The 22593-nt window shown below is 35.2% G+C and overlaps 1 protein-coding gene across 4 annotated transcripts in view; it reads right to left on the bottom strand.

The window, feature by feature from the left end:
- DOCK4 (dedicator of cytokinesis 4) overlaps positions 1-22593 on the bottom strand; it is a 237301-nt gene that overhangs the window by 63141 nt on the left and 151567 nt on the right. For all 4 annotated transcript variants that reach the window (XM_027658285.1, XM_027658270.1, XM_027658277.1 and 1 more), the window contains exons 16-25: positions 22378-22484; positions 21531-21687; positions 15957-16054; positions 15768-15851; positions 15571-15671; positions 15148-15229; positions 14243-14413; positions 12663-12855; positions 4878-5005; positions 2588-2722 (exon numbers count right to left, since the gene is read on the bottom strand). In XM_027658285.1, coding sequence (XP_027514086.1) covers positions 2588-2722; positions 4878-5005; positions 12663-12855; positions 14243-14413; positions 15148-15229; positions 15571-15671; positions 15768-15851; positions 15957-16054; positions 21531-21687; positions 22378-22484 — 1256 coding nt within the window. The remainder of the gene's footprint in view (positions 1-2587; positions 2723-4877; positions 5006-12662; positions 12856-14242; positions 14414-15147; positions 15230-15570; positions 15672-15767; positions 15852-15956; positions 16055-21530; positions 21688-22377; positions 22485-22593) is intronic.

Here is a 22593-nt window from a genome sequence, read left to right on the forward strand (position 1 = left end):
ATCACAGTCTATTATAGAGAGCTGTACTATTATAGTTGATAGACAGATTAACTTTAAAAGAGTTCCAACTTCAGCTAATTCTTAACTGACTTCTAAATTTAAGTTTTTAATTTGAATGTAGGTAGCTACGCAGGCTGGTTTTTAAAATAGCAATGAACATTCAGCTTCATTTGTTGAACTTAACATAAAAATGTATGTTGTAGGATTTCTGCCAGTGGTAGGCACAGACTAACTTTTGAATCACGTGCAAAAGCAAACTCCACACATAAAACAACCTCGATAAAAAACATTTAGGATCCAATTCCAGTGTCAAACGTCAAGCCAAGCAGTATACTAAAATCACGTAAGTAGAATCCTTAAGTAATTTTTTGTGTCTTATTTAAGGAGCACAATTATTAAAATACATGGAGCTCACAATTAAATTTCAGTTCATTTAGTTTTGAGGGACTAAACTTCCAAAATCCTAAATATAAAGGTTCACTTTAATCAAATTGCTTTCTGTCAACTCTTTATACACAAATGCATTTTTTTCTTAAGGAAATCCAAAGGTCTAAACCACTGACAAACTAAAGCAGAAGTTTCACCTTCACCATTGCATTAAATTCCATGTTTGTCAGTGCAACATCTGTAACACTGACACCCTGAAGCCATGTCTTTTTTGTGCTCAGTTTGAAGCATCACATTCATCTTGCAGGTTACCATCTAACAAGACTGCTCACTGCAAATTAAATGATATCCAGGTACCAAAACTACTTGAGATGAAAGAAATGGTGCACAAAGCCTGATGATGCTTGATTTTATGCTGTTTGTTTGTGAAGAACAACAGTGATACATGGGCCCAGAAGATTACACAGTTTGGGACTACTTCCACAAGGAAGACTGCGTCTGATCTGAAACTATGACAGAATTTTATCAAGTGTGCTGCCATGATGCATCTCACAAAGAATATTTTGTGATACATGCAGTTTGAAATAATGGTAACATACTGGAACAGACTCTACTGCTGTACTCTCACTGAGCACTTTATCATACTTGCTCTACAAATAGTTCCAAGAATCTGCCTCCATGTGTTGCCAGAAGCCCATACTGCATGATGATTCCACATGAATGTATATAATTGCCTTATGCTGTGTTGTGAGTCACTTCCATGTTAAGTATTCTTTGAGAGCCTGTGGTGACAATGACATGGCTTTTCTAACGCATTAAAGAAAATTTTGCAACTTGAAAGCACTTTTCAAGTCTAATTTTTTGATGGTATAGTAGAATTAGGCTGTTGTGGTGTTTAATAAAAACTTAATCTACAAGATATCCACAAGTGGATATCTCATAAAAAACCAATAAGCTCAGAGCTTTACTACACTACTGTGTCAAATACTACTCCCCTTTCTTCAGCTTAGATTTTCTTTTGGTGGCTTGATATGCCACTCAGCATACATTTGTAACTTTGGAATTTAAAGAAAAAAACCCCAAACTCTTAGATGCATAGTGCTGCTGGATCACAATGATTAAAGCATGGTGTTATTTTATTACTGAGCTTGGTCAGCTCCATAAAGCACTCCACATACAGTTTGTTCTCCGTCAGATAAAGTAAAAAAGAAAACAAACAAAAAAACCACCAACAATACATTTCTTCCACAGCTACTAAATGCTTTTGAAATATTTGATCTCAGAGGAAATTCTAGTTTGAACAGCAACCATCTCTTCCTTAACAAAAACTGTTACAGTGTAAATATTGGACAATTAATTAGTCAAGTGTATAACAAGCTGGCAAATCACTCAACCTAGTATGTTCTCTACACAAAATGCTACCCCCTTACATCATATTGGGGTCACATCCCTGGCTATATCAGAACCAATTTGCCCTTGAAAAGTAACGTGAAAACCTTGCTGCAAACAAAGTAAAATAACACTTCATTTTCTTTGATCAGTGCTCATCACAGGCTTTTCTGTAAATGCCTGCATTTCAACCTTCTAATTTGCATGAGTTGTTATTGTAGGTTCACAAAAACGTCATTTGCTAATCTTCTAAATCTATCCTCTATGTTCTACTTCATGTGATAGAAACAAAGCTCAAATCCTTAGCCAAGAGAACAACAAAATGCCTTTCAATTAATAAATCTGGATTTGTACAAGTTAGCATCATAGATTCTGCAGACATTTTAGAGCTGTTCCATCATGAAAAGATGTATGCATTTTAGGAAGTAAAATGTTATGGATTGATACTCTTCCATTTTCAGGAATTCAAACTTAAAGAGAGTTTCAGAAAGCAATTACATTTGCCAACAAAAGAAACATACTGAAATAATTACTAACCTGAAAGAGTCTTAAAGGAAATTTTATCTTTTGGGCATGGTTTTTTGTTTGGGTTTTTTTTTTTTTTTTTTTGGTCACAATTTATCAATAAATTTAATTTCAAAAAAATCGCTACTTCCACTAAAAGTGAGTAAAATGCAGGAAAGCTTTTCGTAGTTCTCATTGTCTGTTTTATACACAAAATCTTAACACTGTGAATACAAAGACAATAACGTCACAAATCTAGTAGTCCTACCAGTGACAATTGTGAGCTATTTAATTTTAAGAAACTTACAGTCACATCTTGAAACTGGAGGCGCAGAGCAGAGCCTGATGGTTGTGGTCGGCTGGTGATCTCTAGTATGGTCCTTAACAGAATATCCAGCAGACTGTTTACAATCACATCAATTTCTTCCAGGACTGATTTTTCCTTAAATAATAAATAAAACATTTAAGATTTTAAAACAGAAAGATGACCACAGACATTTTTTCCTTTGATGTAGTTTTATTATGAATGATACATTCAAGAAAAAAGAACTATTCTCTAATTCAGATATTGTTTAATTCTATTGATTTTTTCCGAACAGTTTTCAATTAATTACATTGTCCTTAAATACAGAGGACAGTTATGGGGATAACTTTGAATATGTAAACATTCATCAAATTGGCATGTCCTTTTTTTTAATTGATGTTTAGAAGAAAGCAGTAAATAATATACAAGAACTCTTCGGGCAAAATTTTTATAGGTAACACTCATATATTTTCTGGGGAAATTGCCAAGAAAGGTTTAAATTCCAAAAAGCAGAATTCTATTTCCACACTTTGAAACCAGAAACAAGCAGATGGTACTCAACCTGCAAGACCTGCTTCATCAGTAAAGACCAGAAACATGGCTTCCCATCAACTGAGTAGCACAAACAAATTAGTCATTTATGTAAGCCTACAAAACAACATCAATTGTTGTACACAACACCAATACAAAGAAACCAAAGTGTTCACTGACAAAAGAGACCTTAGTTACATGCATGAAAATACTTGATAAAGTCAAGCTGTAGCTACTTCTCCTTTTTAATTCAGATGGATATATGTTTTCCCTGTTTCAACACTGTTTTGTGTCTCCACTGCAACAGACACCACCATCTTAATTGGAGCGATTTTATCCACAGTTTAAGATGACACTTCTTTACAGAAACAAACACTTCATAATCAAACTTAGCTGACAAACAAATTGTTCAACTTTGCTGAATAATGCATAGGAGTGATTTGGATTTTTTGGGAGGTGTTGTTGTTTGGTTTTGGGTTTTTGTTTGGTTGTTTTATTTTACTTCCTAGACACCAAAAGCACAGGATTTGTAAAAAACCTCAAAATTCCTGTTCCAACTTAAATTGAATCTAGTGTCACCATCATTTTCTTTGTCACTTCATCAAGCATCAAACAACTGCTAACTTGGTTACTTATGAAACCAGACAGTATACAGCATATTTAGGAACTGTATTAATTGTGAGGATCCATGCTCAAACTACTATTGGAATGGCCAACAACCTTAATTTTCAAACCTGCCTTACTGCAAATTCTCTTGTTCCCTCAACCTCCAAACTGTCTTGAGTACCATGGAAGGAACGAACCAATCCACAAAAATCATGTCAAATTCACTAAATTGTTAATACTCCCAATGACTCAAAGACTACTAAAATTATTAGCTGCATATCCTGAACATTGGAGAGTTCTATGTAGACATCCACTTGTTAATGTGTACATCTCTAGTTTAGTGACTCCAAATGGAAGATCTGCTGCAACTAAGACCGGACGTATAAGCCTTTGTCTCAATCCAAAACCACAGCTCTGCTTTAGCATCTATCACTTCATCTTGTGATGAGGTTTTATACTAATCCAGGAGAAGCTGCAATAAAAACATTATGACAGTGTCAAAGGTGCAAGACATACCTATATCAAATCACTGATGGAGCAACTTTAATTGGATGGAGTAACCTAAACCAGTTCCCACTAATGCATTACAAGGCAATGTATGCTGCCCTTGATATGTATGTACGAGGCTAACTACAGGCAGTGTTTGGTTTTAATTGTCTTATATCCTGTTGCCTGCCAGAATCTATCATCATCTTCACATTTGCAATACAGCTGTCTAAGCTAGCTCTCATATGGAGCTTTCACAGATTAATTTGCAAACACAAATATTAAAAATTGGCTACAAAGTTTATCAAATAACAACCAAGTGCATTTCCCCTTGCAATACTCATATTGATCTATTTACCTATATTAAACCTGTGTACTCTAAGACTAAACAGCCCACAATAGAAAAATGCTCCTAAAAGAAAGTGGACATTTCTTTCCTTCCAGCACAACACTCAAAAAGAGTCAAAGCTTGACAAAACACTACATGATACAATTAAAATACTCTTGCATGGAAAGAAAAGAGTCATGAGAAATCAAAATCACATATTTATGCAGATTCATTACAGAGACAACTCTTTTAAATGCTCTGGGGCAAGGTCCAGTCTGTGTCATTAAAAGTCACTGAGCCATAAAAAGAAGTTCAAATGGATGTGATATGGTGTTTACTCACTGAGCTGTTCTTCTTGATGAGGCAAAATATGTTGCTAAGGATACGGGCACACATTATAAGGTCCTTCTGCTCTTGTAAATGCATGTGGAGATGATGCAAAACTACCGGAAGAAGAATGCATCGAGAATCTGGAAAAAATTAAACATTTTATGAGTAGGAGCCTCTCATATAATCGCTAAATTTTAATACAGACATAAAATGCGCCTTTGGTCCAAAACAGTATTTCTGATGAGCAGAAGCTTTTGCTTGCTTTAACCAACATTTTTGATAAGCAGAAGCTTTTACTTCATAATCATAATATCCTAAAGCAAATGTCTGAAGAATGCACAATATGCTGAAAGTCATGGATGGAGAAAAACACCACTGTGTGGAACATACTATATATAACAGAAATTTTCTAGTTTTTATTGAACTGTCATGCAAAAAAAAGCAGCATAGTAATGCTTGTATTCAAAACAATGTGAAATTATGCTCTAGTATTCCTGCCATGTGACAGGATCCATTTACAAGCCCAGGTCACAACAGACTTCATCTGGAACTTATGTCATTCTACAGATGAGTTCTATTTTACAGAGAAGCAGTACTTTCAGAATTTTCACTTTTCCAGATTCCTCACTCCTACTGAGTATGAGCAATTTAGACTACTGGTGACTACATAAAATGATTTGCTTCTCCACTATCTCATTTTCTAAACACAGTTCTTTGGTGCTGTTTTCAGTCTTGAATTCTCTGAAAATTATGCAAGAATGTCATTAACATGCTACTTTTTCCTGCTTCTTTTTCTTACAATTAAAGACAATATTAAATGGGAAGAACCCTAATACCTACACTTTAAATATCTATTTACAACTTGATAAATGGAAAGGGTGTTACCTGTTTTCATTTTGTTGTTGTTTTTAGATCTTTTCCATAACTGAGAATTTATATTTTCATAGAAATGTATTTGAATAATTTCCTCTATTGAAATGTTAATGATGATGATGATTATATACTTCATTATATATAAATATATTTATCTACAGAGTTTCTTTGTTCATTACTGCAATTATATCCTAAAAACTGAGTTATCTTGCTGGAAAATTACCCCTTCAAAATAATTTTGCCAACCAGACATTGTTTGTAGATTACTCTTTCTATAAACACTTTTTTTTCCCCCTCAACTATTTCCCCTATCTTTTAATATGAGGGAGAAAAAGATAGATTTATTATGAGATTTTGTTTGATACTTCTTTTACTCACTGAAATAAAGCACTAATCTTGTTATGCTCTATTATTGTCTTGTTTTAATTGTCTAGTCATCTGTATAATACAAGACAGGGAAACGGCCAATGTGCCGACCCATGGTTAGGAAATGCCACCTTCTGATCCCCAGTCCTAAATCTGCTTACTGATTCCTGTTGGATGAAAAAACAGAGTTTATGCCTTCAGCTGAAGAAATAAAGCAGGACTCTCCATTCCTATCAAAAAGACTTCAACCTCTAGGTTACAGAGGATGATTCCTCTTCCCTGCTTTCTGTTAAGCCTCACATGTATTGAATTCTTGGCTATCTGTAATCCATCACTGAGAGACAAGATGAAGGGTTCACTGTGTAAATCAGCCTGCGTTTCTCTGGTTGGGGTACTTTCCTAGCAGGTAGGCCATAGGAAGCTGAATCCAGGCTTACAGAGCACTGAATCTGGTCTTCCATTCCCAGGCAAATGCTAAATCACTACTGAACTCCACAGCTATCACAGAGCAGTTATAGTAGCTCTTTCACACATTACTGGTATAAGCATTATTGTTTGGGCCAGCAGGTCCTCTCTTGCAGCTACAACTCAAATCCCTCAGCCCAGAAGGTGAGAAGAAACCAGGAGCTGCCCTGTGCCAAGGTGTTCTTTCTTGGTTAACTCTAGGCAGCTTCCTGATGAGCCCACACAGCATTTGGTGCCTTACCCGAGGTGCCCAGTACTCTGTGCACTGCTTACATATAAGTGCAGCATCGTGAACTCCATTTTGAAGACCAGAGAATCTACATGTAGTAACACTTGACTTGTAAATAGTCAGCTCTTACACATGATGTGGCCTGAAGCATCTGAGGCAAAACCGAACATCTTCATTCAACTGTTTCATATATCCCGTTTTTGCAAAAGCTTCATAAAATGATCACAAACTTTGTTTTACCAAGACCAAATGGATTAGTAAAAAGCATCTTACAACAACTTGCAACTATACATAGGAGGCAACACTGCCAGTTACTGAAATGGCCACCATATATAACAGCTTTTGATATATTCCTTAAAAGCCCAGAATCTAAATACCCCTCTGTCTTGATCTGTTTAGGTGGAGAGATGTAGTGGTATCACGGAAGAGGAGAGCTGGCTCATTCACCTCTGAGGCAAACCAAGGACTAGGTGAGAAAGTTTGGAGAACACAGTATACAACATTTGTCTCAGGTTACTCTTTTTCTTACTAATTGTCAGCTGCAATGTCAGCCCCTGGATACAAAAAAAATTAATGAGCTCAAGGAATGGTACAATAATAAGAATTCCTAGTCATCAGTCACTGTCCTAATTTTTCTTCTGTGCAAGAAGTTAAATTAGCTGACTGTTTAAAATGCTAATACTTGCCCTTTACAAATATTATACAGAGAGAAAAGGAAAAAAATCACAACACAGAGCTTTTCAAATACACGTTTGGTATAATTAGAAAGAGGGTAATCTTAGACTCTGGGCAATCCTTGAGACTTTCCTGTGTAACATTAATATTTAATATTTAACACAGAACAACTTTCCTCCTCGTTTTCCAGATAGTGGTAAAACATCTGAAGACACATACATCACTTTCTTTACTCTATTGTATTTTAAAGATTACTTTCAGAAAGATGATACTCGTTTCAACTACTGTATCTGAACAGATGGTCAAAACTTCAGCCTGCTTGGAAAAAAAAAATTAGTGTAATTGAATATTTCAAACAAACACCATTCTCCTTGAACAGTAAGAAACAAGGAAGTTGCTCTTGGTTTTGATAGTTTTACTTGGACCTATTCAATTTATGCTCCCTTGTTTGGATGAAAGAATGGTAGGAGAAGAAAATGCTTAAGCTAACAAAACAGTTGTCACTGCAATTTCAAAACCAAACATACATGTCTATTCTGTGACTCTACGGACATGTCACTGCTCTCAGAACAGTGAGTTTCAAAACTTGTAGCAAGGAACTGTCTTCAGTTGTAAGAAAAAAATTGCCTGTAATGCAGAAGGAAAACACAGGCACGGCTCAGAAAGTCCTCCCCTGGCTTAAAAATAAGCCACATATAAGAAGCATAATCCATATTTCTGCTCTCCACTACAAAGGTTCTAATAAAGGCTGAATTTTTGTATTCAACATACATCCATCTATCCCCCACAGGTGCGTACAGAAGCACATGCACACGAACAACTCCAAAGAATAGTATATTGCTGTGGAAGACAAATTAAGTAAAAGTAATTAATCTGAAAAAGATTGTGGAGTTCTTCAAAACAGTAGTATGGATCAATGTGTAAAACCTTTGTTTTGAAAAAAATTTATTTTTTTTCTTTTTTTTCCCCAAATCTATGTTCGTAAAGTTTAATGCATTTTAACTACACTGAATTCAGGATTTGTATCAACAATTTAAATAATTATAGGTTCTTTGCATTGTGATAGCAATCAATTAGCTTGCAGTGATTACTGAGATATGTCTTATTAATGAGAAGATTTGAGTCTTTTGAAAAAACAAGGAATAAGAGGCAAATCATAATACCTAGCTTCTAGAATTAAGCCACCTTATGAGTTAATGGTATCTTCTCCCAACCTTGCTAATGACTTTTTTTTCATTCCCATAGGAAGTCTAACATACTTTACACAAGGCAGTTCAAAGATATTGAATTATTCTTACTGATTGTGTCAGATATTTCTCTCCGAATGACTGCTGAAACATAGCTTCCAACATGTACACTCTCCTGTAATATACAGGATACAATTTTTAGATGAATTCATTCACAAAGACAGGTTAAGGGAAGCAGTCAATCTCGGAAAGAAAACAAATAGGTAATTATCACTTTTCTAATCTATTAATTTTGGGATTCAGTGTAATTAAGGAAAACAATTAAAAAAAGAGTAAGTTATATATAGAATAAACACATTAAACCTTACATATGAAATCAAGCATCAACTCAGAATTTTTCATAGTTTTCATAATATACATATGATATAACTATATGGTGTAAATGGTCATATAATTAAACCTCTCTTCTATTTGCTTTGAACAGTTTGGATCACTAAAAGGAAGAGTCCTACCCAGCTACTCTTTCAGAGCTCCAAACTCTCATATTTTGGGAAAAACACAAAGTTTCTTGCCATGTAAGAATAATTTCCATTTGATAAAGGGCTGCACCACTGGTTATAACTGGACTAAGATACAGGCTTTATTAATATGTGGGTTTCTTTTTTTTAGGATTTTACCTACTAACGTAATCTCTCTTCTGGTAATTGGTATGTAGTATCAATGGTGATTCTAAGAAAACTCACCCCCTTTGGAGGACAAAACCTAGATGTTCCTTACTTACACATCTCGTGTTTTCATAACTATTGAATTTGCAAGCTCAAAGCAGAAAAAAAAAAAGACTGTTGTTCTGCTAATTCCTGTTTAACTATGTCAAGAAGGACATGGTTCAAGATATGTTTCTCTATTATTCGCCTTAACTCTTCACAGCAAAACAGATTTAAATTTTCCTCAAAGAAAGCTATAATAATATTTAATGCAAAAAAGAAAACCAACAAGAGTGCTGGACTACTGATGTATTGGAAATAACAGAGGTAGAAATTCTGGTTACAGATATCAGTTTGGCCATTCTACAAGTATCAAGAGGGATGAGTCCAAAGACCAAAATACCTAGGATACTGGAAGAAAGGTCAAGAGGAAAAAAATACTGGTCATCTTTATAAGCAGGAAAATTGTAATCTGTTTCTTTTTAGACAGCCAGTGACTTGTACAACAAAGATGCAGAGGTAAATATAGAAAAATAGAAGTGAAGTAAGTCTTTAACATCCACTAACTCCTTACAGGAGCAAGGCAGATAATTACTATTGACACTTTTTAACAACTCTGGAGCTGTTACCTATAGGAAGAGCTGAAATTTAAAATCTTTGAAATAGAAAAAGGGTCAAAGCAAGCTATACCAAAACCTCAATGCAAATGTCCTATCTACATATGATCAGTAAATACAATATATAACCGGCATCCTCCAGAGTAGCAGGCAGGGATCGGATGCATCAAATACATCTGAAATGGTACTAAACATCTGTGTGTGGGTGCCTTAAATCAACCCCTGCATGCCTGATGCTTCTGTTTTCAACAATGTATCAAATACATCTCTTAATTTTAGTGAAAGAGTAGCTTTAGTGTCAGCTGATTTTTTGCAGCACTGGGAGCTAACGTGCTAGCTGTTCAGGTCCTTCCAGCACAGAATGTGTGAGACTCACATGCTAAATTACTCTCACTTGTTTCCAAGCAAGGTCCAGACAACAGATTATGTTATCTAAGAAGTACCCTCCTCATTTTCAGATGTTTGAATAAATACTTATTCCTATGTTCCATCTACTTCCAGTGTGTTAGCTAGCACTGCAGCTTGCAGTATTCACCATCTTCATCCGGGAGACAGAAATCAATTATTTTATCAGCACCCAGCCTCAACTCCACACTAGGATGTACAGTTTACTCTCCACATTAGCATAGTCTAGTTCAATATTTATTTTCCCAAGAGGATTTTAAAAGGACTTCCTTCTAGGGATTGACTGAGGGAAAATCTTAAATTTTTCGTATTTTAAAGAGATAAAAAACTGACAGCAAAGAGATCAATGATGACTGAAATTATACTGTACAAGTGTTTGTCTGAGCTTTCTATCACGGTCATTGGGAGCTTGTATTACTGCCTGATGTCTTTCACACCAGTTTCCCGGCGGTCTAAGAAATTTATGTCTTATTTGTGTATAACCCACACTCCATGTAAATTTTAACATGTAATTTTCATTGCTTTTATAGCCAAACCAACTTCTTTATAACGACTTTTTAATAATGGAAATGGATTTGAATAAAAAACTAATTCTTTTACAAAAGGAAGTAGACCAAAAAAAAGTTGTCATACAGTTGAAAATAGATTTACAGTTCATAAAATCACAGAATCAACTAGACTGGAAGACAGCTCTGAGATCATCAAGTCCAATTTGTGACTGAACACTACCTTGTCTACTAGACCAGGCACCAAGTGCCACATCCAGTCTCTTCTTAAATACCTCCAGGGACTGTGACTCCACCACCTCCCTGGGTAACCCACTCCAATGCCCAATCACTCCTTCTGTGAAGAACTTCCTAATGTCCAACTTAAATCTATCCTGGCACAGCTTAAGACTGTGCCCTCTTGTCCTGTCACTAGTTGCCTGGGAGAAGAGACTGACCCCCATCTCGCTCCAGGTAGTTGTAGAGAGTGATAAAGTCCCCCCTGAGCCTCCTCTACTCCGGGCTAAACAACCCCAGCTCCCTCAGCTGCTCCTCATAGGACTTGTGCTCCAGACCCTCCCAATCTTCCAAGAAAGTCCCCAGGAGTCCTTCACATGGCATTAAGTAACTCTAATTACATTCATATATTTGGATTGTCTGGTTAGGCTGACCTAACTGAGAATGGGAGGAAAATGGCCATGACACTGCCTGGTCCCTAAGTACATTGTAAGATGAAAAACATAAGCTAGAGTATTCTTAATATGGCTCCATTAATATGTCAGTGTATCAAAGGTCTGATTAGTCAGCTGTAGGCAGAGCTAACTAACTATTCTGGAAGGAATTACCGTGGGAGTTTAACAAGCGTAAGCTGTTATTCCAGCCAGAATGAAGCGAAGTATCCAGGATGCAGTACTTACCCATTTCTTTGAGCTCATACTTATAAAGCAGAACCACTGAAAGCATTTTAAAAAAATATGCTCAAAGAATTCTTCCTTTATTTTTCAGCACCTCAAAGTATTTATGCGTATCCTGGTAGTTTTTGCAGGGCTTTCATCATCACAATGTGTTTATCTTGAATGCTTTAGATGGCTTCTACTAAATTCCATCAGCCAATACCCAAACAGCTCTCAGGGCTATTGGTGAGTAAATAAACACTTACTACAATTCTTAAAATATCTTCTATTTTAATTACTTTATTTCAAAGTTACTTAATCTCAAATTTAATACTTGGTTATTCTATGAGTTTCATTTAGAATGGAAACAAAGAATGTCATGCTAATCACCATTCAGCAGTTTTTCTTCTGCACAGCAAATAACTATGTTGTTGGTGCACCAAGCATCACTTGCATTTGCGTAGCATTTTTATGCTACATTAAGAAACAGAGGATCAAAAGTGTGGAACTAGCAAGAGCTACACAATTAAGACTTAATGGATAAGTGAAAACCTGTTTGATGAACTGCCCACAAATGAACAGCCCCCAAAGAAAAAAAAAAGGACAAAAATAATTTTAGCAAAGCTTTTTCCTTATAATTACTTAAAAAGTATAAGATAAACTTTTTTCACAGACATATTTCTAGCAGTAGATCAAAAAAACCTATATTTTAAGACTCTGCCTCTGAAAAACAAACCACTAAATTCAAATAACTGTGCTCCTGTAAATGATCAGCTTCTACAGAGCAGTACTTCAAGAACTGTTCCTTAGGAACAGTATTTCCTTCAGCACCTGTTGGTCCATGTACAAAGCACACAATTTGAGTTCCTTTTCTGTAGGCAGCTCAGGATAACCTTACCCGGGTTAGTGTACAGATGACTTTCTACAGTTTTCCCAATACTCTGCAGTTTAACAGCTTGAAGGGACTCATCCCCATGCATGACTGTTGGTAAGCTGCCCAGAGCATCGTGAACCAAATTTGCCACTTCTCTTACATCAAAGAGCTTCAAAAGTTCAGAGTACACCGATGGGAATGAGCTGAGAAACACAGCCTAGAGGAACAGGGTAAAAACGGACAATCAGATATTGCAGAATAGTTTTGACATTTATAGAATTTAAATAACTATAGAAAATAAAGTAACTGTAGAAAAAGACCTGGTTTTATATTTCAAGTGTAGGTAGTAGCTTTAAAAATGGTCATATTTTCATGAGAAATATCCTCACATTCATTAAAGGGCTTATAAGTGTGACTATTTCCCTTAAGCATTATCTAAAAAATGTTACTTTTTCCCAGGACAAAGTGAAAGTAAAATGTTCAACTTAGAACAAAAATATTTACACTTTAAATACACTTATCTCTGTGTGCAACGAAATTTTTAAAAGGATAGCAAAATCTAGCTGATATGATATCAAAAATATTTGTGTGGAGTTTGCTTTAAGATAACTAATATAAAAGCCTCCATATCTTCCATTTTTCAAATAATTAACACTTTTATTTTGGAGTGAGACAGCATTGGTTCACTTCAAGAATCCTAAAATTGGATTAGAAATTCATTGATAAATAGAAAAACAAAACACCATCAAAGTAAGAAGGACAATGTCAGAGAAAAGAAGCTAGAACTGAGATTCCCTTCTTCCTCTCCAAATCTCCCTGACTGAGAAAAGCTACTTATACCTGGGTCCTTCTTCACACTGGTGGCAGAACAGATGACAAAGGTTAAAAATACTGAAGAATAATTTTAAATTAAGCTGTTTATATTATTTTGCTATTGTCTTTTCACTCCAGTTGCTTACACGACAGGAGATGGAAGCATTACCTCTCTACTCTGTTTTCTCTAATTTGCCATTTTCTTGGTAGAACAGTTTTCTACAGAGCTTAGAAATTAATAATTCTTAACAGGATCTTAAACACTTTCGGTTACAGAAATACGGGAAGAAGACAGTACATTCATGAGCTGTAGGAGTTGGTAAATCTCTGAAACTTAATGCAGAGAGCTGTCTCCTGTGTGTTTTGCCTCTGCACTTTAGCACTAGACAATTTTATTAACCTCAACTGAAATAAAGATATCAGCTTATATAGTTCATCAAGACTTAAAAGTTTTCTGGTAAGCATGAAAACCCTGATAGTAGTCTTTTCTATATCTCAAATTCTTCAGTGTCAGTGTGGTTAGACTAAGATGTAAAATGCCCAAACCAGAGAAATTACTTTATTTGTATCCATCGATACAATTATTATAATTCAAAATGAAATATCGTATTTAGGATTATGCATTCCAAGCATATTTAGAAGCCGCTGGTATGAAAATTTCACACTGTAGGATAAAAAGCTGAAAATGCCACTTTGCTCTAGCAAATACACATTTTCTTTTCTGGACAGGTCTATATATTTTATACTGGATATGGAAAATGCCAATAAGCAAGGCACACTTGAAAACTTACTTGTAGTTGGGATAAAGCACTAGCTCCTTTGCTCTCTTGAGAAAGAAAGAAGCGTACTGACATAAGAAGCTCTTGAATACAGCAGCGAAATTCCTCCTCATTTTGTCCACCAGTAGCAATAGAGAATAACCTTCGAGACTGAACTATGTATTTGAAGATATATTCCTGTGCCTATAAATGCCAAAATAAGAGATAAATCATAAAAATTAAGACACTCCTCTTTAAATAGAACACACACAATGCTTATATAATTCAAATAAAGACAAGGGTCTGAAACAGGACACCACATCACTTAATTTTGGCAAATCTTTCTATCGAAATACTAGCAACATTTCAAAAGCACGTACTCAGAGCTGCTCTTCCCTTGCCTTTCATAATCTCTACAAATCAGGGAACGCTATTTTTTTTAACCAGATAATACGAAAAAAACCAAAACACCAAACCAACCAAACAACGAAACAACATCCCCACCTACAAAAAAAAAGATTAGACTGCAAATTAAAAATACAGCCCTTCCTTATCAGCAAGGCACCAAAGTTCACAGCAGCATGCTAAAATACAGAAGGGTACCACACTGATATTTTCTTTCCAGCCTGTAGCACCTGTCCCAAATGGGATTATTGTGTTGTATAGCTTGGCATCCTGGGTGCTGTTGATGATACAAGCCAGAGAAACAAGAGCAACCAAACCCACCACCTTTCAGTAGAATTCCCTTTAATGATCCATGTACTGACAAAAGAGAACAATGAAAAAACTCACTGCACTGAAAAAGTCTGTAGCTCCCTAGAATTAGTACTACTATTCCATCATTCATGTAGAATCTGCTTCATTTCCTAAGTTAAACCTGTTGGTACTGTCTGAATACATCATTCAAATATACAATTGTCTTCAAGGATTCTTATTACCTTTAGTACTTCCTGTATGTGCTCATGAAGCTCCACCTCAGTGACTCGATCAATATGCCACTTGAGTACTTTTATAAGATCTCTAGAATAGCACATCAAAAAGTATTATAACACCAAAGTGTGAAAAGGGTTAATTTTGCACATAGAATGCACACCAACAGCTGTCATATGAGAAACACTGACAAAATAAAAAATATATGACTAGATTTCACTGATCACTACAGGCCCAATATTACATTTAGTTTTCCATCTCCTGAAAGCCACTTAGTAGATCTCTAATGAACCAGCAATAATGCCAGCTGTAATATGCAGTAGAATTATTTTAAACAGAGATACACCATTTCTTTAACATAATGATTGATTCTGCTTAGTTTAGTAATAAATGTCAGTATTCAAATCAGATAGAAAAAGCACAGACTTCACCTGTATGCAAGTGCTCCTGCAAAATGACTTTCAATGTAAGTGTCCATTACTGGCTTAAAGTGGTGAAACTTGCTGTCCTGCAGCAAATTTATTATGTGAACCTAAATGGGAGAGAAAAAGAAAAAAACCCAAAACCTTTTTTTTGTTTTTTTTTAGTTCTTAAGTAGTGTCAAGCATCATCATAAAATGAAACTTACCAAACAATCAAATACTTTTGATCCATATTTTTGAGAGTTTTCATCTAAAATCCCAAATAAAGTGTCTAGTGTATCTTGAAGAAACTGATGGGAGAGAATAAGAGACAGTTTGTTATTAAATAGATATTTCTGTGACATGGAAATACATTATTTCGCTCATATTATCTAGAAGTATAGAAAGGTATATACCTTCACTATTTCTGAACCATCAATTTCTTTTAATTTTGAGAGGCAACCTGCAATTTTGTCTGGGTGGGTTCTCCATTTCAGCAGGTCAAGCATATCTCCTACAAAAACAAAATGCAAGATTAAAGTTGGAAGCAAAGCATTTCAGATTATAAATTTGACTATTACAGTCCTCTCAGCAAAATTTGGTATTATTAAACCAAAGAAAACATCTTCAGATTTGCTGTTATATGATGTTCCCAACAACACATTTTTATTCCGTTCCATAATTGCTCCACCAACAAACATAAGAATATGGTACTGGGTCACTAAAATCAGTTTCTTGTGGCAACTGTATCATGCAATCTTGTTCAGATATTTTTCAACTACCCTCTTAAGCAAAGCAATCATTTTGCTCTCTCTTATTCCATTGAAGGATGCCTTCTAGAATTGCCCCCTGACAGCTAGAAATAGTCTCCTAATTACTATTTTGAATCTTCCTATGTCCTTTTAGAGAACAAACACAATGCCTCTAAGATCCTGCTTTATTAAAAAGCAACACAATCCTTTCTGGAAAATAAACTATTCTGAGCTAAAAGATAGCCGAGTGTCTTCAAACTTCTTCCAGTTTTAATTCTTTCTCCTTCTCCTTTCTTGACCAAAATGATAACTACATTACAGATAATATTACCTCACTGCTTTTTATATCATTAGCAAGATAATAAGTCCACTCTAAACACCTGACATCTATGTTCTAGAATTTGAGAGCCTTTTAGATATACCATATTGGTGACACAAATATGTCTTTCTCCTGTTTAATACTGTTCTGCTTCCTGGGTATAGCAAAATCCCCAGGAGTCTCCACCAGTGTATGATCCTGACTTTTCTACCATTATTTTGATTTTGTCTCTCTCAACTGATGAGACCTTTCCATGATGTATTAGCAGCAAACTGTCTCAGATTTTAGTGAAGTAACTCTCATCCCCAACCCCTTCTGCTCCTTTAAAACAGAGATCAATCCAAGAGACTTCTTCAGATCTAGTAGTATTTTCCTTCTGCTCAGGAAGAATATTCATTCTACTACAGTGCAACTTGCCCATTCCCTTCTAACTTTTATATGCCAGTTTTAAAATTCTTAATTTAATCTGTATCTTTTCTAATTTCCCATGTTGTGTGTCATCAAACTGCTACATTTCCTCTGCATAATAACTAAAAAAACTTTGAAAAGAAAGATTAAGAAGTTTATTCGGGCATGATATGTCTTTGATAAACTCATCTTACAGCACATTCCAGTTAATTTTTTCATCCATGATTTCTTGTAAATACTTGCACAAAATTCATCAAGGGGTGATGGCCCAGTTAACATATCTGCCCTTCCACCTGTCTTAAATGCAAGTTCTACATTTAATAGTGTTTGAACATATGTTACTGCTTTTGGCTTCAGAGATGTACTTAAAAAACACATCTTACTTTAAGATTCTGAATTTCATATTCCATACCATTCAATATCCTAAAATAGTTTTGCAGACTTGGCTTGGCTTTTCAGCAATTTCTCCCCCAAGTGGACACGTCGGCAGTGGTCCTTTCAATTTGTATTCAGTAAAAGTTACACATATTTTTGAGCCATTGAATTAAATAAATCCCAAAGCCCCTTTATATTCAATTTTACTACTTCCATATTTCACTAACCAGCTTTTCAGAAATTCCTAATGCCTGGTTGTTTGAAGCAGAAAACCTAAATCACCATCCAACCCTTCCATCAGTTTAAGCTGAACTATAATCTAGTTAATAACTGCCCAGCATTGTCTTAGAAGCATCCAGTGCTTCTGAAGTGTTCTCAGTACTTATCAAACTAAAATGTTAATAGCAAGTTTTCCTCTTGGTTCAGTATTTCTTTGGGTGCTTTCTACCACAGACTGTTTTCATACTCAAGTAATATTTGAGCAAAACCCATCTTTGTGTCACCTCTTTCATGTTTGCTCCAGGGAAGTTCCTCTCTCCCACAGGAAATGAAGTAATATTTTTTACTTTAGTAGCATTAAATAAATCTCCCCCTATATTCAAATCTTGCCAGGGGTGTTAATGGCAAACAACTACATAAGATTCCACAAATATTTTGCTACCTTAATTGCTTTTGATAGGCACAAATTGTTTTGATATATTTATATGTTACTTTTTTACTTTGCTTCAATGTTGTGCTAGCATGGAAAAAAAGAGATACTTGAGTGATGAAGGGTCCCACACATGCATCAGAGGCATATCTCAAAGATCAAGGACAAATGATAGGTCTTATTATTCTTTCTGGAATTTTTAAGAAACAAGAATTACAAATCCAGTGAACTGCATTTGTCTTTTGGATAATTAAATGTATTTCTCCATTTTATTCTGTTTAAGCCTCAGCTCAAGCTGAGCAGCAAGACGAGCTGAAACTGTCTGTAGCAGGAAAAAACATATCTTTACAAGTTTGCTGGAGGAACTTGGTGGAAGATAGCTGACACTCAATATTAGGGATTTATTGGGGGATTAAAAATAAAGAGAAAGCAAAAGACACTCACTTCAAAGCACTTATTTCAGGAGAAGTGCTAAGGAGAAAAGACATTGCTGAGATAACATTAGTGAATAGCCCAAGAATAAATGACACGAATAGAAAATCTGACATGTGAATCACAAGGGGAACAGATAGCAATGTGTTATCTATTAAGAGAAATGAGAATATAAAATTGTCCCCAGAAATAGGCCCACTAGGAAGACATAGTTTTGGAAAAGGGAAAAAGTCATTGCTGTTGATTAATTTGCTGAAGAAGAAAAATATTTTCAATGCAGTTTCTTAATAATAATCAAGATCTGTATATTTAAAATAGGCTACAAATGACTTACCATTCCTACCAAACAAAACACACCCCTTCTCAAAGTATGCAATTTAAATCCAAAGCACTAGGTTTAATAAAAGGTTTAGAATCATGTGTTTAAAAAGTGGTTGGGAATGTTTTTCCATCTCTCTCATATAAATCTTGAGACATCAGAAATTGGCTTGTTGTAACACTACTGCATTCCAAGAGGAAAAATCCAAATTCCAGAACTGGCAGTCAGCACGCCTCTTTCCAAAAGGCTGCTTTTGTCGTTGCCAACACTCCCTCCAAACTGGGGTCACTCTGGAAAGCTTCCCAGTATTACTTTTGTTTTATTGATCACTGGTTTGGCTTTTTTAAAATGCAGCTAGATGGATTACTCCTCTGCCTTGCAACTGCCATGCTGTATGGCATGTTGCTCTGCAGCTGAACAGCTGCTGACCAGGGATGTGCTGATCAGTGCTGAGAAACAAGTGGATGCCAACTTGCTAAAATATCCTGACTTGCTGGAAGAATCCTGAGTTTCTTGCAGGGAGAGATCCCTCCTATATGTCAAAAACTAAATAAAACTAAGTAAGAAAAAACAACTAAGTTGTTTTGACAACTACTCAGTAGAAAAATATGATATTCTCTCTTGCTGTTTTGGAGTTTTTTAGGATAATGAAATATAAAAGCCCAGTTAAGAATATAACATATGAAAGCTGGCATACTTTTTTGCCAACATTAACTCATTAACTCTTCATGACCAAAGGGAAAAGCAAAGGAAAACCTAACTGGCTGACAGATTAGATAAGGACGGCTTCTTAGTAATATGCTGACGAATGCACAGACTCCCCTGGTTAGAAGGTCTCAAGAAATTGTTTGAAAATAATCCTAATTACCCCTCCAAAGTACCAAGGGTAACGAAGTTATGGATCCCAAAAATTAAGAGTCAGCCTCCTTCCCTCACTCCCCATAATCCTAATATGCATGAGAGCTGATGGCATGTGGGAACAATCAACGAGAGAATGACAGAGTAAAATTTCCCAGCAAGCCTGTAAAGCTGTGGCCTAATTCAGTCACACCCTTTACAAGTCTGGGTTTGGGCTCCTCCCCCACCCCATCGCCAGACAACAGCATAATTTTCAATTCATTTTCAGGCTGGACGTTGTTGTTTGTAAACACAGGCGAATCTCTGAGAAGTTCAGAAAAATCTCCAAACTTAAAAACAGATTAAAAAATCATCAGCAATTTTCAAAAATACCAATACAAATGTTTATTTAAAAAATTAAACACATAGATCTTTTAATCCTGTATTTTTTAATACATACACTACATTCTCTCAGGGATAACTGAAGTAATGCTCACATGACCAAATATCCACATGCTTTGCTCTATGTTAATTTTCTGAGCATGCAATAGACTTTGGCAAATTTTTGTTTAAAAGAATGGGGATTTGGAAACTCACCAAGATGAACTTCCCAAAGAAGATCCTTGGAGAAAATATGAGCCTGTCTATTGAAAATATTTCCACCCTCTGAAGTACTGCTGAAATAATTGTTAACTCTTTCAGAGCTGAAAAGGGGATCAATATTATTCAGATATTCTACACTCTCTTACTCAGAATGTGGTTAAAAAAAGAAAAAGGAGGAAATTTTATGCCCTATGTCACACTTATATTTATATTAAGTACAAAATAACTTCTGCACTGTGAACAAGAAATAGTATTATAACCCCAGACAATAGGGCAACTATTTATCAGAGAGACAAGTTCTGGGCAGCACTTTCAAGCATGTGTAAGTATCAGTAGATTCATGTGATTTCCTAAATCAAGGCCTTTAACTGAAGCAAATGAGTCTCTGATTCCCTATTAGCAACCTTTGGGAAAATCTTTTATTGGGTAACTTTGATTATTTCGAAGGTAATTGCTATAACACTTGCTACTAAATGGTAAAAATTAAGATGATTATTTCAGTTAAAAAAAGCTTCTCTAGTTTTGTTAAACACCTATAATCAATTTGCACACAATTAGCAATTTTATCATCATACACAGAAGAAGGGTAAAGTCACAGATATTCCCACACAAGATAAACATCTTAGAAAAAAAAAAACCAAAAAACTGTGGGTATATCAAAGAATGGTCAGAAACATACTACCAAGCAAATACACAATATTTAGAAATTTGTGGAAAACTGTTTCACAAACAGTTTTTTGTTTCAGTTACAAACTCTAATTATTATGGCAAGTAAACAAGAACCTTAAGAATTTTATACAGAGCACTGGTAAAGAGTGTAAACATATGTATTTCTATCTGCTTCTCCTTATATCCAGTGTATAAGATTGCTTTAAGTAGTAGTAAATGTGCGTTGGTTTAAAGTAAGAGAAAAAATACACCAAAAAAACCAATATATGTCTAATTAGAAACAAACTGCTACAGCCTAAAGCTGACAAAAAGTATTTCATAAAAACTCTACAACAAACACATTAAGAAGTTTTCTAAAGCAGCTGGGTTTTGATAGTTGATTCCAAAAGTGTTGAATTTGATTCCAACATCATGTTAATCTAAAAAGCATTCTTGAACTACTTAAAAATAGTGGTTTATCATGCTGCACTTGTTTCCATCTGGATATAAAAAATGATGAAAAAAAGCAGTTTATAAAATAGATAGCAGCAAGCTTTTTTGAGTACATTCATGATTGCTTGACATGGAAAAGGCTAGCTATCACACTCATTTGAACTCATCATGTTTTAAATAGTCAACATATCCTACCATTTTGTGTGAGTTTAGTGGAACAGAGAAAGGATGTAATCCAGAAGGACTCTTTAGTGGTTTTTACTGCTTGGCTGTTGTTTCCTAGAGATATTCCCTTTGAAAAGGGGAGTTTGAGGTAGCGACCAGAGTCCTGAAGGTTTGTGTTTTCTTCACACTGTGAAAACAAACCAGTTAAAACAAATGAATGGTATAAAAACCCTGAATCTTTATTATTTCTCTGCCAGAAACTGAAGAATTATCACCATGCCTGTCGCAAACTTTGGGTTTAGGTCACAGCTTCATATATTGACACTGAAACCTAAAAAATTTGCACTGGATTTGTCAAATGAATAGCTACAAATTTTTGCGTTAAAATCTAAAATTTATCTGTGAGCATATCAAATCCTCTGAATGAAGAGACAACTCTTAAATGTAGAAACAAAAATTCCACAAAGCTGAAATATCTCTAAAAATTATAACATTGAGTAGATAAATGAGCTTGTCTGATTTTCCAGCTTGAGGAATTCAGTAACAGGGTTCACTTTGTATGTTTTAATTGAACTTACCTTTGTGAAATCCACTATAAACACAATGTGATCTAATAGTAAGACTTAGGAAAAGCAGTGCACTGAAACACACACCTAGTGTGTCAATTGCACTGAAACACACAATTGCACTGAAACACACACCTAGTGTGTCAATTGCAGTTTGTATAGAAGGTTAATATTAAAGAATCAGCAATGGATATTTTAATGATGACAAGATTATGACTCATCAATACAGACTTTCGCAACTTCACATCTCTGGACATTTAAGTTATGTTCCAGTGGAATAATTACAGCTAATGACTGCTAATTCAAATTACCTTGTGTACAATGAGTTCATGGGTGCCATCTGGTAGAGTTCTCCCATTTTCCTGCATCAGGGGCACGAAAGAAAAGCCAAACAACTTCTTCTCACCCTTTTCTTTTGCTGAAATGCGTATATGAATAGCAGTACTTAAAGTTAATAGTATGCATTTTAGACCAAGTAAATTTATTTAATACAACATAAGAAAGTATACTGGAAGCTATTTGCACCT

Source organism: Corapipo altera, unplaced genomic scaffold (genome assembly GCF_003945725.1).
Source record: "Corapipo altera isolate COAL_440 unplaced genomic scaffold, ASM394572v1 1, whole genome shotgun sequence".
Taxonomy (NCBI): domain Eukaryota; kingdom Metazoa; phylum Chordata; class Aves; order Passeriformes; family Pipridae; genus Corapipo; species Corapipo altera.